The sequence below is a fragment of the Pocillopora damicornis genome, chromosome 10 (genome assembly GCF_964200805.1).
Source record: "Pocillopora damicornis chromosome 10, jaPocDami1.2, whole genome shotgun sequence".
NCBI classification, from domain to species: Eukaryota; Metazoa; Cnidaria; class Anthozoa; order Scleractinia; family Pocilloporidae; genus Pocillopora; species Pocillopora damicornis.
In genome coordinates, this window is record NC_142679.1 from 15,943,962 (window position 1) to 15,961,376 (window position 17,415).

The window sequence follows — 17,415 nt, forward strand, 5'->3', positions numbered from 1 at the left end:
CAGTGAGTGAAATCAATTCTTAGCCTCCAAAATTAAGATTTGCGAAACCATAATACCTTTAGTTCGAACAAGACTTAGACAAATCTTGGTGCTATTACTGGAACTAATTCAAATACTGAACAGGTGTTGGAGTAGAACTACCAAACCTTAAGTACCAATACACAATAGCACTGAAGAGATCTCGGTTAATTCTTTTGAATTCTTGCACACCAATTTTTCATGAATTATATCTTGTTAGACGTTTTGGTGTGTAGTACAGCGGAGTATTTTTACGAGCTGTGCCGTATATTGACGAGCCCGTAGGGCGAGTCAAATTACAAACAACACGTTATTTGCTATCTAACTGCTCTTTTTTTGTGCTAAGTGTTTCTGCTTATTTTTTCATAAGGCGGGAAAAGCGAAGTGGAAAGAGAAGCGTGGCGCGTGCAGCCGACTGGTTAAACAGGTTTTTACAGTACAAAATAACCAACTGTCCAAATAACCGTACAATATCGCAAGATATTTGTACTCTATTCGCGCGTTATTTGTACTCTACTTTGTGCTGTTGGATAATATTAAGCACATATTCTGAGTTCTGATGGCGCGGCGGGAAAAGTGGCAGATGAGTCGGCCGAGAAAGCCTGGACTATCTTGAGCCGCCAGTAGGGAGGAGAAGACCAGCAGTATTCTTTAAAACTTCAAGATGGCGGATGGTAAGTAGACATAACAAGACATACTCACTCCGATCCTGGAGTGATCGAAAGTTGTTTGTCTTATTCTTATCTTCTTTAAAACTACATTGTCTTCCCCTTATTCATGATGCAGCTCGTAATCTTAACTCGGCAGCGCCATTTTGTTCAATCACGGCGAAAGTGTTAAGTCATCGTCCTTCACTAGTCAATTACGTGTGAAAAAAACTTAACCAAACCATAACTGTAAGCTTACATTTTAATAGAACGTAACCCGTAGCTAACGTAAATTTTGTGGTATTAGCCAGTATATTCCTCACGTTGTGAATCGTCACAGCGCCCTCATTAGCCTATTTCTCGTTTAATTTTTAGCCGGCCAGTCAGCGCAAAGTATTGGAGATGTGATGAAATCTATCAAGCATGTGATTCTAATCCTTTCCGGTAAAGGAGGTGTTGGAAAAAGTACAGTTACGACACAGATTGCTTGGTCTCTCTACAGCAAAGGCAAAAAGGTTAACAATTTTCTCAGCTATATCTTCACCAACACAACTTCTACCAGTTATAATCCCCGTCACATACTAATATCCCAAATTTACATCAGGGCCAGTCTGCTGAGTATGGCAGGTGCACGCACAAGTTATTTTTTGAACACTCACTTTGCATGCTAGAATTGCCACATTGCACATGCAAGATCTTATCAAATTCTGCCATAAAGGGTAAGTGTCTATAGAAACTGTGGTGCTGTGTCAGTGGGAGAGTATAAAAATGTAATTTAGTATTATCAACTGAGTTGGTAACGTAATTTGATTACCATAAGGAGTTTTAAAGCTGACATTTCAAGCATTAGCCCTTTGTCAGTGCAATTTAAATTCTGCCATTCTATGCAGACTGGTGTCCTGAGATGTGCATGCATTTTAACCCTTTCATTCCCAAAATTTGAGTATCTAATCCATGAACTGTGCAATTATGACAGAAAGTAAGAGTAGTTAAGATGAAGATTTTGTAGGTGAAAAGATTTATTATCCTTTTTTCTTTTATGAAATTTTTTCCAGTTGAAAATGACCTTGTCAAAGTTTTATCCCTCTGACAGATAATTCTCTATGCCACTTGTAATCCCTCAAAGTTTCATAATTTGCTTGTTTCCCCTTTACCCTTCAATTCCCATGAGTGACCAAGACAGAATTTCTCCTTACAATATCAAGACATTATCAAGCAGACAAGTGACGAGAATAATGAAATTAATAATGAAAAATCTCAATTATAGGATTACTAATTGATCTGCTACCAAAATTTCCAAACTTCCAATAAAGTAATAATAATAACAATAATAATAATAATAATAATAATAATAACAACTTTATTTAAGGAGGGTAACACATAACAGTAATTCAACTGATGAACTAAAGGCCCTCGATCCTAAAAGTACCATTATTAGAGTTAAAATGTATAAAATGTATGTAAAATGAATTTGAAGATTATAAAACAGGTCTATAAGAATGCAAACTAAAAACTATATAAAATAAAATATGCTGCTTGGGTTGCTTCGGTTTCGCGATTGAAACGAGGGCAGGCGAGATTTAATTTACTATAACAACCAGTTCACGTGTGTAGGTCTGAATTAAATTTAAGTATATTGTACATATGTGCAGGACAGCATCCTTGTAAATGCTTAAAAACTAAAATGCTCTTATTTAACTTGACTTTGTCATAAAAAGGGAGCCACTCCAATTTCTTTAAGAGTTTCATGCTGTAAAGAGAATTACTAAATGAAATCTTGGGAGTTTGAGGGTTAACTAGATATTGCTGGTTAATGGACAATTGTGATGGTTCTAGGGTTACTACAGCAAAAGATTTGACTGTTTCTAGAAATGTAAGTTTTGTGTGTATAGAAACATGGATGTCATGATAAAATCTTGCCTTGGTCTTTTAGGTTGGAATACTGGATGTGGATTTATGTGGACCAAGTATTCCAAGAATGATGAGTGTAGAGGGATGTGATATACACCAGTGTTCTGCTGGGTGAGTCATTGAGGATACCTTTTTTCTTTACCCTTTACCTCCCAGAACTGATTAATACATATCTTTGCCCTGTAATATTCACACATTATCCACCAAATGAGAAATGTATAAGGAAATGTCCGGCAGCTAGAGACGAGAATTAACAACTAGATCTTGGGAGTTGAAGGATTGAAGGACCATTTTCTCAAACTGTTCCTGACCTCTTTCAGGCTAACCTGTGTTAGCAGCAAAGTGTTGGGTACCAAACAACAGTCAGTTTTTTAACCTGAGGGGGATACCCAGAGGAAATTGTCAGGGGTGATTTCTATGCTCTTTTAAGGGTAACTTTTGTAGAGTGACTCCCATATTCTTTCAAGAAGTTTGATATAAAATGGTAAGCATACAAGTTATTATGAAGATTCCTTTCTGGGCTGAAAAGAGACAGTAGTGAACATGTTTTGAAACCTGTACATATGGAAGCCCCTAAGGAAATGTGTAGCTTGAAAGGCAGTGCCTCTATTAGAATGAAAACCCCACCCATGAACAATTGAATCTGGTTCCGCCTGATTCTACCTTGTGCCCTGTCATGATCAAGTAGGCAACTCTCAACTGAAACCCTCTTTAAAACAATGCCTTCTCAGTGTAACACCTATCTATTTTTTTTAGCTGGGTTCCAGTTTATACAGACAAGGACCAAAGACTTGCAGTCATGTCCATAGGTTTCCTTTTAAATAGCAGAGATGATGCAGTGGTTTGGAGAGGACCAAAGAAAAATGGTATTTGGTACCTTATTCAACCCTTTAACTCCCAGATCAAATTTGTTGTTCTCCTTACTGTCAACCATATATTCTTGTAATGTTAGTTCAGAGAATTTAGTATTGGATCAACTAATTATCCCCAAATTGATAATTTTTTTTGTTCTTATCACCCATCTGGTTGATATTGAATTGATATTGTAAGGAGAAATTCTGTCTTGGTCACTCATGTGAGTTAAAGGGTTAACATAATTCAATTTATCACCTACACCCTGTCTTTGAAGAAAATTAGTTAATATGCTTTTCTCCAGAGCTGCAAAAATCCTGCATCGTTTCCCTGTCTCCTGCATCTCCTCTGTACTGGTTTGTAAAGAAAGCTTAAGAACTAATGTACTTCTTGTAAAGAGTAGGGAATGCAGCTCCTGGTGTTGTGATCTAGTCTTGATACCAAAAAGAGGGCACTTGCAAAAATTTCCTTCAAAAAATTGTAAACTGCTCAATGTAGTCTGGCTAAAACTACTGTACTACTATACTGATGTTTTGCCTGAGTGATTGGTTTGTCTTCTGGGATGGACTTTTGTATAGCCATGTGTAGGCTGAAGTATAATTTCAAAACTTCTAAAACTTCATGAGAATCTGTGATGATCTAGCTTCTTATCTATGGTTCATGGGGAGTATCCATTGTTAAGGCAGGCATTACTAAAATTTTTCTGTAAATGTTAATTTTCTGGTTTTTAGCAATGATCAAGCAGTTGCTATCAGACGTATGTTGGGGAGAGCTGGACTATCTTGTAATTGACACACCACCAGGTATAAAGCAGTGAAATCTAAGTTGTTTGTCACACAATAAGATTTCTTTTTTGTTCCCCATCACTATTAGATTGTGTGCATTCAGCACTTATCGAAGGAATCCGCATGATCTAGTGAGGAGAGGGTTGGGTAGTTGCAATCCATTTTGGACAACTGGTTTGCCTCTTGCCAATGGGGGCTTTTAACCATGTTAAATTTGATTTGTGTTATTAATTTTGGGCTATTTGAGTGTTTTTGATTAGTGGGCTGTATTGAAAACTTCTATGTCACTAGTAATTGTGTCACCCATATGAAGTCAACAAAGGTAATCATGTTACAAATTCCTTCCCCTAAGGCTTGGCCAGAGATGTTGATGGATATGTGAAGGACAGAGATTCGACAGCAATGGTCATTATTGACTCACTGTAATATAGAAGGATGATAAGAATTTGAAACGAGTTCAACCGAAAATTGTAATGAAACTCTAGATGGTCTGATTGTTAGGAATTTTTTGGGAGAAGGGAATGGAGAAACAAAATCAACTGGACAGAGAACTCAAATGAACCTCTGAGAAAACTTTGTTTTAACTTTAGGGACATCTGATGAGCACATAACTGTTGTAGAGAATTTGCGAGACTACAATCCAGATGGAGCCATTCTTGTTACTACTCCTCAGGTACAAATGGCTATATTTGATGTTGTCCCTGTGGGCTCAGGTCATAGATATAGGTTCTTGTCCCTGCAAAAATCATAGAGAGGAGGAGTCCAGAATTTTGTGAATACAATGTTAGCTTTCTTCCTGTGTAAAGAGATAAAATAATTTACAGATAAATTAGTACCTCTCACTCTTTGTAATGTAACAGATTAATAATGGTAATAGGACTAAGTGGAGTCTAATTTGCTCTGTAAACATATGAGTGATTAACAAAATTGGACAACCACGAAGGGGGAGTCCAATTTGTCAATCACAAGTGTGATTACAGACAGAATTGGATGACAAGAAGTCCTGTTACCAATTAATCATAACCGTTTCAATTTCAATCCGAAAACCACAAACACATTTAGGTCAAATATCTCCAGTAGAGACGATGTCTAAAGTAAAAAAATTTCTCCATTTTGGAAATTCCTCAGTTTTTCATGGATAAGTGGCTGTTGCCATGGTTGTTGTGTTTAATTCTGTGATTGGTGGATTTGGCTGAGTGGCCTTTGTATGATTGACTACAACTGTCCTATTACAGGTGTCTGATTACAGCCAACTGTCTGATTACAGCTCTACAGAATGATTAGTGAAAAATAATGCAGCTAATGCACCAATCACTTTTGAGGAAATTTTAATGGTTATGATTACTGGTAAAACCATGTATGTTGGGAAATTGTAATTTTTATCTAACAACCTTTTGGAAACACCACCTCTTTGATGAAACCAATTTTCCCCTTGAAGTCTTTTTGAGTGGGACATGTTACCCTAAAATCAGTATGAATATTCTCTATACATTTATTAAGGTGCTGAAAAAGGAGAATTAATTTAACAATCAAGAGCTGCTCTTGTTGGTGATCATTTCCCTCATTCTCATGACCGTAATATGTGTTTCTGGGGAGATATTGTAAGGAAGAATTAGATGCTAGTCACTCCTAAAGTCAGAGTCTCTTAAAAGTCTTCTAAAAGTCAGAGGGACAACAGATATCAGCTGTTGTTGAATATCATGAATACTGCTTTTGTTATCCTTTAGGGAGTAGCAGTTAATGATGTCAGAAGAGAACTCACTTTCTGCCAAAAGACAAAGATCCCAGTCTTGGGTGTGGTGGAGAACATGAGTGGATTTGTCTGTTCTCACTGTAGTGTAAGTGCTAGTGTCTGCCAGGTCTCATAATTTCAAGTCATTTTCCTAACAATATTGGTTATTTCACAACAATTGTCTTGTGTTTTAGGAGTGTACAAATGTGTTTTCAAAAGGAGGAGGAGAAGCATTAGCAGACAGCTGCAAAATACCATTTTTAGGTGATAGTTTATTTTCTAGTATTTTGATAGACTTGGTATAGTTACACTGCCCTCCTTGATCACCTCTCAAAATTGAAAACCTTCTAACTTTTCTAGTGAAATTATATCATGTGGAACACATTGTAAGTAACCACTCTTGCAGGTTTCCATGTGTCTGTTCAGTCATATATCACAGATGATGTCAAAATGTGGTGAGAGCAAAAAGGTGGCATGCGAGGGAAGGCCAAGTGGTTCCTTGATTTTCTTGGCACATTTTTATGTTTTCTATGATCTCCTACTGTACAGACCCACAGCAACATAGAATTTTGTTTGTTTTATATGATAACAAAGCAAAATTTGTTAATAATGACAACATTTATGCAACTGTCCCCCAGAAGATCATGAGAAAGAACCAATCAAAATGTGTGCGTAATTCAGTTTATGATGTAAAACATTGCTTTTCATCATCATTGAGTTGAATTTTATTTCATTAGGTCTCGTGTCATCTGACACTGTAGATGGTTACATTATTTGAAATTCAAACTGTTCCTTCTCTAAGTTTCTGTTTTACTATGAAATGATGTCTCTCTAAATGATGTCATCTTTCAGGCACACTTCACCTTCAGCTGTGATTAGGCCATTTCTGAATTACCTTTTGCCTCTTTTTCAAAACCAGGCCTGATGCTCAACCATTCATATGAAAATGAGTTTAATTTGCACGTGAGTGAAAATTTACAATTACATTGAAGGATGAGCACCAGGACTTGCTTTAAAAAAATGAGGCCAAAGGTAAATCAGATATAACTAATTGTGTTTATCGCCATTTTAGGTTCTATTCCACTGGATCCAAGTTTAACACAATCCTTGGAAGATGGCCAAGCCTTTATAGATTTGTTTCCTAACTCGCCAACACTAAATGCAGTAAATAACATTACAACCAAACTATTGCAGCTGGATATTGATTGAGATCAATGATGCAGAGAAGATTTTCTTGCAAACTTGGATAGAAATACAGTCTTTGGACTAGCTCAACAAGATTATTAGATCCAAATTTTACTGCTCCCAATAGTGTACACTGATCATCCATCAGGCAAAAAGTGACAGTGAAGGCATCAACAAAGTGACATTGTCTCTACTAACTCCAAATTCTCATTGCAGCTTACCACTTCAAGAGAAATGACCTGCAGAGTAATGAATATAAGTTATGTTGTCAATAGGGAAAGGTCGAATTGGTTGTTGATTGTCAGATTTCTCCTGTAAGGTTTTTGTTATGACTGTTGTTTGGAAGGACATTCCATATTCTGGAAAGGAATGTTGTATGACATCTTTGCTGTGTTGTGCAACAGTTCTAAGACCAGAAAAAGAATGACAGGGAATGATGACTATATGGCATTAGTTGTTTTTTCTAAGATTTATTGAAAAATTTGAAAGATCAAAAGTAAGGTATTTATAAATTATTTTTTATCCGGGCATTTATTGGTGTTTAAAATCTACAATGCTTCATTCACAAGTTCAGACATATCTGGAATTAAAGATGATAGACAACGCAGATTGTGCTTTAAAGAGGTAAGTACTAAAACATGGAACGACCTAAAACCACCTAAAACCACCATGTACCATGTAGATGGTTGTAGGTGGTTGTAGGTGGTTTTAGGTGGTTTTAGGTCGTTCCATGTTTTAGTACTTACCGCTTTTAAGACCCTCATGACCTTTATTGTCGTTACTATCAGGGTTGCTTTGACTCGCCATCTCAGAAATGAAAAGGATGGAAAATGAGATGATTGGCCAGACAAGGGGATTCTTCTGGAATTTTGTTCTCAACGATTTTTAAAATTAAATTGCGATTCTCATATATCATGACCGTTCATAAGTGGGCCGACATTGTAATTTTTAGAGTAATATCCCCTCCGACGGGTGTGACACGATCGTCACCATTGTGCTTATTTTTTTACGCTCCACAAGCATTCGTTTGACATCTTAATCCTGGGTCTCTTGTGCATTCGCTTAACTTGTCGAGGAATGCAAGGTTAGTCTTGTTTACCGTTTCTCCAATAAATGAGCAGAAGAAAAGAAACCCCATAACTTCACCTAATTTTCGCTGTCACAATCTTTCAGTGTATTGACCTCCAATATTAGTGGTGATTGTTATTGTTATTTCACTTTTGCGAAAATTTCGCTTTTGCGGCCTCGACAAAAGGTGGTAAAACAGTTGAATTTACGAAAGCGTCAGAAGAGGAGGGCTTGGAAGATATATTTTCATGCACATAGGACAGCTGCTTTTGATATGCGTGACGTATCAAAGACCCCTACGCAAGTTGTTGCTACAAAAAACTAACTTACTTTGTTGCGAATTATTTGTTTGTCTGCTTGTCTCTTTGTTTTTTTATAGCGTTCAATCGATTATTGACGAAACGGAAGTCAATACGTTCCTTAGATAATCCAGCTTTTAGAATTTACCTGAAGTAAAAGCTAGTTTTCGTCTTTTATCTTATGAATCATGAACCGATCATGAAGCGGCTCGGGAGACAAAGATGACCTTATTTCTTAGAGCAATGGTACAACAAACCAAAACAGGAGCACTTTAAGAAATGTCTAAACCACAAAACAAAACACCAGGCAATGTTTAGGGAAAGGACAGCCTTTATTATTGCAAGATTATTAATTTACCAATATTTCACAAATTTCATTAATTCATGAGAGCGTCACACGTAAAACCAATGAAAATTACTTGCATCCTGTTTATCCGTCGTAGTTTCTGGCGATTTCTGCCGTTTCAAGCTTGTTATTCCTGTCAAAAGATGAAGACAAGAATAACAATGATGAAAAAGCAGGCTTTAAACGGCAGAAATCGCCAAAAACCACAATGGACACACAAGATGTGAGTAAGTACTATTGATTTTACGTGTGAAATGTTCATATTTCGAAATATATATCGTTGTAAATAGACCATATCTCGTTCCCCATACTATTCCTTATAATATGTTCAAATTCTTAACGGTTCCTCTGATAACTTAACACAGAGTTACACATTAATCGTTTGTTTTTTCTCGAGACGTGAGCTTAGGCAGCCTGTGCTCTTACATGATATATATCAGCTAACAATAAAATAATACCCATACATAATATTTAAACAAAAAAACAAAAGGCTGCCTGGAAGAAAATCCGGACAGAGACTAGCAGACCAGCAAAACGAGTTACTGGGAGGGGTGGGAGGGAAGTAAAATAGCTTCTAATAAGGCAAGTACAGTTTATGTATATGTGCAAGCAAGCTGTGCAATAACTACAGTAATAACTAAAGTACCTAAAAACTGGTAATATATAAAATAACATGTAAGATTTTACGCCGTTAACTAACGGCGTAATTTCTTTCAGTTTTTTTTATAGATGCTTACTGTAAGATTTTACGATGTTAACTAACGGCGTGAAATCTCCTTGTATGCTAAAAGTTTGCACAGACAAGGTTAGTGGCTTAAAATCCCACAGCAGTCTAGACTACGATAGTCACGTACTACGCCGTCATCTTAATCATCGCTAAAAAGTAACCATAACATCACTGTACTTTTACTGGGGCAAATCTGCTGATGTTAAATTACTTCTACTAAGTAGGCAAGCCTGATGACATCCATCACCAAGTAATGGGTGATATTTCCCGTTTGATGCCTTAGCGGTATTAACGGCTTATTTTAGTTTATTTTAGTTTCTTTATATAATCAAATTTTGGTTTTATCAATGAAATGTCATTCGTAATTTCCTGTTTAATATTTGCCGGTTTCTGAAGGCAGATCTTTCATGAACATGCCTTCCTCGTTCTGTCATTATTATCTCACAGATGGTAGCCACGTCAACAGGTTTTGAAAGATTGCGTGACATATGTGATACTTTTAAAAACGAAGTGATATGTAAATTTCAAATTCTTAGCGTCGTCTCAAGCCGGTGAAACACTCAGCTTTCTCTGCACCTGGCAAGGACAAGGGAACAGTAAGAAACGGTGAGCTGGTTTGTCTCTACCATAGCAATCAGTTTTGCCGCTTCGTTAAATGAAATTCTGTCCTACAAACAGTAATGGATTTTTACAATATCATTGTGCATTAATTGAGCAGGCAGGTCGAACAAAATTGAATTTGGTCAGTCAAGAACACTCCCGCCCTGCTTCACCAAATTTAACTGTTTATCGCTGTGCAAACATTGAACTAGCTGGTAATTAGTTCAATTTTTTTTTTCGCGCAACCAACTAACTGTGAATGTGCATTTGACTTCGCTATCTATTCCATTCCGATTAAATGTTTCATTCGTGTAAAGGACGACGCGTTCGTATGTATATTAATTAAGACCACGAGGGCCTTCTAGCAATCCAGATACAGTATTTTGTTATTTTCCGGGGGGGAGGTGATTACACCATCCTTTCACGTGAACCGGGAGTTAATGTTTAACTGATATTAAATTTTTACCTCCTTGGGATTTATAAGACTATGGAGATTTGCTAGCCGTGTAGCAGGTAGTTTATTTTCGAATCATGAATATTCTGCGACTTTGAACTGAAAATTATCTAGCTTAGTAAGCCGGACTTTGGTCATGATCGAAGAGAGATGTGCAAATATTATCTTTAAAATAACAATGTTCCATTGAGATAGACAGAATGGCAGCAATATTGATTAGTTCGGCTGTCTGAGTAGGACGCAAGAGCGTGCTTGGGAAGCCTACTTGAAGCGTTGCAAGAACTTTCTATCTGAGAAATCATACAGAGGTTAGAAAATACTGCTTTACAAATGCATTAGCTCTTCTCGTTCCATAGCGACTTAGGTACACGTAAAGTTGTTCCAGCTCAGGGAAATCTCAACTTTCTGCGCGACAACAACGGCAGACGTGGGTTTGAAAACAGAAATTAACCAAATTTTGGATCTTGCGTCTCGGAGAACCAAATTTATTCAAAACCTGTTACTAAACTATTCATCTACAGAGGTCACGTCTTCATGGCCCTGTTCATCCTTTTAAGTGACGTGTCCAGAAATCGGATCTATTTAAATATATTTTAAATGAAATTATTATAATTTAAACACCTTCTTTGAGTGGTTTGCTTTGATTGGAGTGGTTCGATCGCGTGGCTGCGACTTCGAATTCTGATTGGAAATTTTTCCGTGCAGTAAGCTGGACTTTGATCGACAACAGGCCTGGATCGACAAAGAATCATTGAGATGGGAAGAATGACAGTAACATGATTCTTAATTACACATTTTACACTGTCGGCTGACTGAATAGAGCGCAAAGCGTATGTGAGTAGCCAACTTCCAGCTCTTCAGGAACGTTTCGTCGCCGATATCTTGCAGAGGTTAGAATATATTGCTTTACAAACGTATAAGCTGTTCTCGTTCGTTGGGGACCTTCAGTACATGTAAACTTGTACTAGCTCCAAGTAATCCCTACCTTTAGGGTGACAACAAAGGTAGACGTGGCACGAAACAACCAAATTTTGAGTTTTGCGTTTGGGAGCGACATTTTTTATTCAAAACACGTCACTAATCCATTAATCTAAACACGAGTTTCACGTCTTCATCCATTTCCGGACAAAGTGAACTAATGCAGTCGAATGGATTCAGCAAAAGTTACGCAACGCCCTGGAATAGTACATCATATGATATCTAGATATCAGACCATGCGAGCAGTCTTTCCTTTTCGACGAGGTCCGTCATGCGAGTCAAAAAAAAAAAGATCAATTAAATTAAAAAATAATTATGTTTGCGCGCCACGTGGAGCACTTAGAGGACGTCGATACACCGCGGTAGCTCCATAACTGAAGCGCCTCACTCAAGGAGCTCCCGCGGCGCATCAACGATTTCGACCGACTTCGCCGAAAAGGAGGTACTGCTCGTAGTCTTTGTGATATCCCATGATTTACTTTTATTTTCTCGTCTCGAGTTCTATAACGAAGGCTCTTGTGTTATGAAGAAAAAAATAACTGCTAAAGGGAATATTTGCATAATGCTATAGGAAAAAGTATTACATAATTATTTTTCTATGCAAAGTAGACGCTCAAAACAGCGGTAGACACAATAAAACCTTCTTACGCGCATAGTTAATTTTTATTAGTTTTGAACCGCGGCGTCATGGTCCGTCATGTGCTCATGTCCTCTCCTAACTGCTTAATTTAAAAACTTCTTAAACGTTTCGAGGTTAAAATCGAGGGTACAATAGACAAATTATTCAATTCACTGTTGTTTATTTTTAACCAACATTTTTTTTAAGGTCACAAAGTCAATCATAAGCATTGAGATATCAACTGAGCCTGTTTCTGAAGGGGGCTAGGTTGTGCTTTGAGCTTGAGCACTGAGTTCTTCCAGTTTGACACTGTCAGGCGTCAAAAAGCAATTGTTCCCAAGAGTAATCAACAACAAGAAGAGCGCGTCGTTGTAAAAGCCGTTCCTTTTTTCCTAACCCGCTCTAGGCATTCAGTCGGTAAAACAACGCTAAAACAGCGCCATGGTGACGAGTGGGAAACCCCTCACTTTTTCACCGCGCCGTGACTATAGCGCCTTTAAAGCTATTTTGTTCCTTTTTACTAACTGAACGCCTGGAAAAGCCGACAGTCACCAGGTGAATTGTCACGTACTGTTGCACTGACGAATGATGTAGACAATTTTCGCTCCGATCTTTTCCAGTGGGTTTTAGTAAAATTTCAGGCTTTTGTACTTTGTATTATTCAGAACTGAAGATGACAGAAAAACTGTCGAAACATGTTTTTAAAAGTGTCGTTCATTTTCTTTATCGTTACATATCTGCTTCAATCCAGACCTTTCGGAAAAATTTCAGGACTTTCCTTCTGAAAGTTGTGTGATGCTTTACGCGCTTTATCTGCAACTTGACAGAACACAAACATAACAAATTTCCTTCTGATATCATTACAGTCGAACCTTAATGACTGTAATTCTTAAATCTATTAAGCGGTCACCTCTGTTAAGAGGTAGCAGTCACCCTTAATCCTCTAAACCCTAAGAGTGACTGGCATCTTATTTCTCCTTACAATATCATTAAGGTCATGAGAATAAAGGAAATGATCACTAGTTAAAAAACACTTAATTATTAGACAAATTCTCCTTGTCAGCACCTTAGTAAATGTACAACGAACAGTATGGAGAATATGAATTCTGATGTTCGGGTGTAAAAGATTAATTGAGTCCCAACGGCCTGTTTGTATTGTCCTCCACCTGTCTTGAACGGTGACTAAAAGCGGACCACTCCATTAAAAAAAAAAGAAAACTACGAATGATCTTTCAATAAAAATTTAAATCATACTTACTTCCCGTCATTTTTGTTTAAATAATCCCCAGTCTGTCATTTTGAATCGATTTTGCTCGACTCTAAATTGTTTTAGAATGCAAGGAAGTACTAGTCGAAAACTCGATTCGGATCAATTTTAATATATGAGCGACTGCGCCCCTAACCCTCCCTTAACCCAACATTGACCCTAACATGTTATCAGTTGTCTGTTGTTGGGTAGGGGGAGGGATTGGTACGCAGTTTCTAAGATAGTGACTTAGATCCATTGATTCAATACCCATCATGTCGGGAGGAACATAAGGCTTGAACGCTAAATGAAATATTTTAATTTACTTTCGTGTTTAACTTTAACAGTAAAATGGCAGGGAAGTACGCCTCACCCGAAGAGTTCCTGGAATACGTCAAAATGAGAAGCCCAGGAGAGGACGAATTTCATCAAGCAGTGGAAGAAGTAGTCGGCTCATTGTGGGATTTTCTTCAAAAGAATCCCAAGTACGACAAACATAACATCCTGGAAAGGTTGGTTGAGCCAGAGAGAGTGGTAATCTTCCGAGTTCCCTGGAGGGATGACAAAGGTGACATTCATGTGAACCGTGGATACCGAGTGCAGTTCAACTCCGCCATTGGTCCTTACAAAGGTGGTCTTCGATTCCATCCGTCAGTCAATCTGGGGATTTTAAAGTTCTTAGGATTTGAGCAAATCCTGAAGAACAGTCTTACAACTCTTCCTATGGGTGGCGGAAAGGGCGGCTCTGATTTTGATCCCAAGGGCAAAACCGACAACGAAGTGATGAGTTTCTGCCAGTCTTTTATGACCGAGCTCCAAAGGCACGTGGGCCCAAACACGGATGTCCCTGCTGGTGACATTGGTGTAGGGGGGCGTGAGATAGGGTACATGTTTGGGCAGTACAAGCGGATCCGAAACGAGTTCACTGGTGTGCTGACCGGGAAAGGAATTCCGTGGGGTGGAAGCCTACTGAGGCCGGAAGCCACTGGCTATGGTCTGCTGTACTTTGTTCAGGAGATGCTTTTTTCTAAAGGCGACAACATCAAAGGCAAGTCGGTTGCTATCTCTGGCTCTGGAAACGTCGCCCAGTACGCATGCGAGAAAGCAACTGCACTCGGTGCCAAGGTCATAACTCTGTCAGACTCGGCAGGGACCATTCATGATCCAGACGGCATCACACCAGAGAAGTTGGCGTATGTATTGGAGCTGAAGAATGTCAGACGAGGGCGGATTAGCGAGTACGCTAAACATTACAAAGTGGCTTACTTGGAGGGAAAGAAACCCTGGGGTGTCAAATGTGATGTGGCTCTTCCGTGCGCTACGCAGAACGAAGTTGGAAAAGAAGATGCCGAGGAACTGGTTAAGAATGGATGCATATGCGTGGCTGAAGGTGCTAACATGCCAACACAGCCAGAGGCGGTGAGAGTGTTGCAGAAAAACAAGGTGTTGTTTGGTCCAGGGAAGGCATCAAACGCTGGGGGCGTGGCAGTGTCCGGTTTAGAGATGACCCAAAATAGCCTGAGAAGTGCTTGGACGAGAGAGGAGGTAGATGCCAAATTGCAGCACATTATGAAGCAAGTCAACCTACAGTGTGTCAAGTACGGCACAGGGCTGGATGGATCTGTGGATTACGTGAAAGGAGCAAATATTGGTGGATTTGTTAAAGTGGCTCAGGCTATGATCGATGAAGGACTGGTTTGAGAAACCTCATCACCATTCTGGCTTTTCATTCTTCTTTACATTCTCTCGATTAAATAGTATATTTCAAACCAAAGAATCTTACAGCAGACAACAACGTCTTAAAGAATTTTGTTAGTAGTTTTTCTCGACATTCATCGATACGGTGATTCATTTTAAAATTTAAGGTTACTTGAATTGTGGAATGGACTAAGGATAAGGATCAGTCAATGATTACTGTATGGAGCAGTCAATCAAAATTTCAGTTAAGCAGGGTTTTGTCGTTCCAAATTGTTTCAAGGGCGACATTTCAATAGAAGTAGGTATTGTTGTATTTTGATTAGGAAACCGGATGCGAATAAAATCAGTCGTTCTAAATCTTTCCAGTTTTTCTTTTTTTCACTTTGTGCGCAAGTGTATGACGCCAAATTCAGTAATTTAAATTGCTTCGGCCTTATATGGCCTCATAAGGATTGAAGTCTTCTTCGCCGCCGCAAATTTGATGTGGTTGCTTAGCTAAAGAAGATAGACCCTTATCTTATTGTAAGGGAACATTTCATTTTTCTGTCTCTAGGATTTGAAGCAATAGAGAGGTGTTATCGAGGAGACATGATGAAAAGAGTTTGAAACAGTGTTATTCTGACTAGTTTGCGTGACGCTCTTCGCTTACGTCTGTCACGCGATCGATTTATTTTGATTGGGGTTTGTGTAACAGGATTCATTAATTTTGAGCTTGATCACTGGGGTACAGGAAAGGAGGAACGAGTTTCTGACTCATTCACGTTCTCTGTTCCTTTACCTCTTCATCGATGTTTGTTTTCTTTAGGTGTAAAGTAGTAAATCCCCACTGGTACCCTTCGTCAGCTTTTGGTCTGCTCTTTTGTCGTTGCCTTTTTTTAGAATTAGCGAGGTATTTACTGACGTGTCTCCACAGCCAAACGTTATATTTTTATTTTTTACCCTGTTGCACTCCAGGGCTCCTCGGACCATCGTAAGGCGGAATTCAGTGTTTGAGAAAGCACTTCCGGCTGTTGCATCGTAAACGCGACAGCTGTTCTCCTTGTTATGCCTTCGACACAAAAATATCTGCAGAGGAGTCGTAACAGTTTTGCCATATTGGCTTATACGCAAAGAGAAATGTTTGTTCAGACCAGTTATAAGTCATTCATTTTCCAAATTGAATTTACTCTTCTCCTATTACCAGAGGAAATTTAACAAAGGAAACGTCACATGCTGTTTCAATGACTCCGTGTCATCCTCTTCGAAAGTGGAGCAGATCGCCATTGGTGCTGTTTGCATAAAAAGGAATAAAATTGTGTCCGAGACTACATGTTGCGTGATAGTAGCGTATCTACTACCCTTTTGACAGATTTATAGAAGAAGTCTAGCCATCAAAAGACAATGAACACTTGAGCTACACGAATTGATTGACTTTCTGATTATCACATAGCAATAACCAATAATTATGTTATTCACTCGCATAAAATCGAGCGTCCTTTTCCATGTGATAAAAGTAGCTCTTGCATATCTGTTGTACTAAGTGAATACTACAAAAGTGAGGCAAGTGATTGAATAGTTCAGACAAACAACTCTACCGCTTGTTTCTTAAATGTCGTTCAGTAAACCCTTGTGAACGGGGCTAGTTCTCAGCTTTTGTAAAAGATTGCATAAATTAAATTCTCGTAACTTTCGAGTATTTTTTTTTTTTGCCAATCTTGCATTGAAAGGTCAGGCTGGCCAATTCTGACTACTGGTGAGTGACCCTCAGTTAGTTTCCCCCCTCCCCCTCCCCGTACTATGCTCGGTTTGGCTTAGTCTCGTACCTTCCACGCCCTTCAGTTACAGTTACACGGTAGGATCTGGGTACGAAATTAGATTTGGCGTTCTTTGGGACAAGCAGCTAAACTGTTGAAAAATCTTGCCATGCAATATACCATACTAAGTGGCACGATTAAACGGTGAAAACCTCATGAAATTCCTATGTTTCTTAGAGAGTAAACCAACATCATGTTTTGTTCTTTTTGTTTATTCTTCACCCACACGAAACTCGCCCTTTCCGAACCGGAAGTAATACCTACCCCATCGATGAGTCACTAAATAAAAATTCTTGTCGCAATTTCCCAGACAGATATGACCTTCGATAACCATAAACTGAAGCTTTTTGTCAGCTGACTGGTAATTCAATCGACTTATACGTGGGATCTAACTCAGCCATTTAAAATTTTTTGCTATAAAAGGAAATCGTATTTTTGGCCGAGTTTACCTGGTAAC

The 17,415-nt window shown here is 38.5% G+C and overlaps 2 protein-coding genes across 6 annotated transcripts; both read left to right on the forward strand.

Annotated features, from left to right (window-relative positions):
• The first annotated feature begins 553 nt into the window (after nt 1–553).
• On the forward strand, nt 554–7,733 carry LOC113680441 (cytosolic Fe-S cluster assembly factor NUBP2 homolog). The gene is made up of 9 exons (XM_027197477.2): nt 554–692; nt 1,041–1,180; nt 2,599–2,687; nt 3,333–3,442; nt 4,160–4,231; nt 4,804–4,886; nt 5,941–6,051; nt 6,140–6,209; nt 7,018–7,733. Exons 1-9 carry the CDS (start codon nt 683–685, stop codon nt 7,152–7,154), a joined length of 822 nt encoding a protein of 273 aa, XP_027053278.2. The 5' UTR covers nt 554–682; the 3' UTR covers nt 7,155–7,733.
• Nucleotides 7,734–8,102: 369 nt separating this feature from the next.
• On the forward strand, nt 8,103–15,522 carry LOC113680440 (uncharacterized). Of its 5 annotated transcripts, none has more exons than XM_089185850.1 (4): nt 8,103–8,214; nt 9,561–9,648; nt 10,107–10,176; nt 13,815–15,522. In XM_089185850.1, exon 4 carries the CDS (start codon nt 13,819–13,821, stop codon nt 15,166–15,168), a length of 1,350 nt encoding a protein of 449 aa, XP_089041976.1. In that variant the 5' UTR covers nt 8,103–8,214; nt 9,561–9,648; nt 10,107–10,176; nt 13,815–13,818; the 3' UTR covers nt 15,169–15,522. The 5 variants fall into 5 exon arrangements, with proteins under 5 accessions (XP_089041976.1, XP_027053275.2, XP_089041977.1 ...); XM_089185851.1 differs by lacking the exon at nt 8,103–8,214 and adding an exon at nt 9,000–9,066; XM_027197474.2 differs by lacking the exon at nt 9,561–9,648 and having other exon boundaries at nt 8,116–8,214.
• The last annotated feature ends 1,893 nt before the right edge of the window (nt 15,523–17,415 follow it).

What these genes read in the sequence shown, in the direction of transcription:
- LOC113680441 (XM_027197477.2), top strand. An exon ending in TTCTTGTTACTACTCCTCAG is followed by an intron (nt 4,887 to 5,940) that starts GTACAAATGGCT and finishes GTTATCCTTTAG; the next exon opens with GGAGTAGCAGTTAATGATGT. An exon ending in CTGCAAAATACCATTTTTAG is followed by an intron (nt 6,210 to 7,017) that starts GTGATAGTTTAT and finishes TCGCCATTTTAG; the next exon opens with GTTCTATTCCACTGGATCCA.
- LOC113680440 (XM_027197474.2), top strand. An exon ending in CAAGGGAACAGTAAGAAACG is followed by an intron (nt 10,177 to 13,814) that starts GTGAGCTGGTTT and finishes TAACTTTAACAG; the next exon opens with TAAAATGGCAGGGAAGTACG.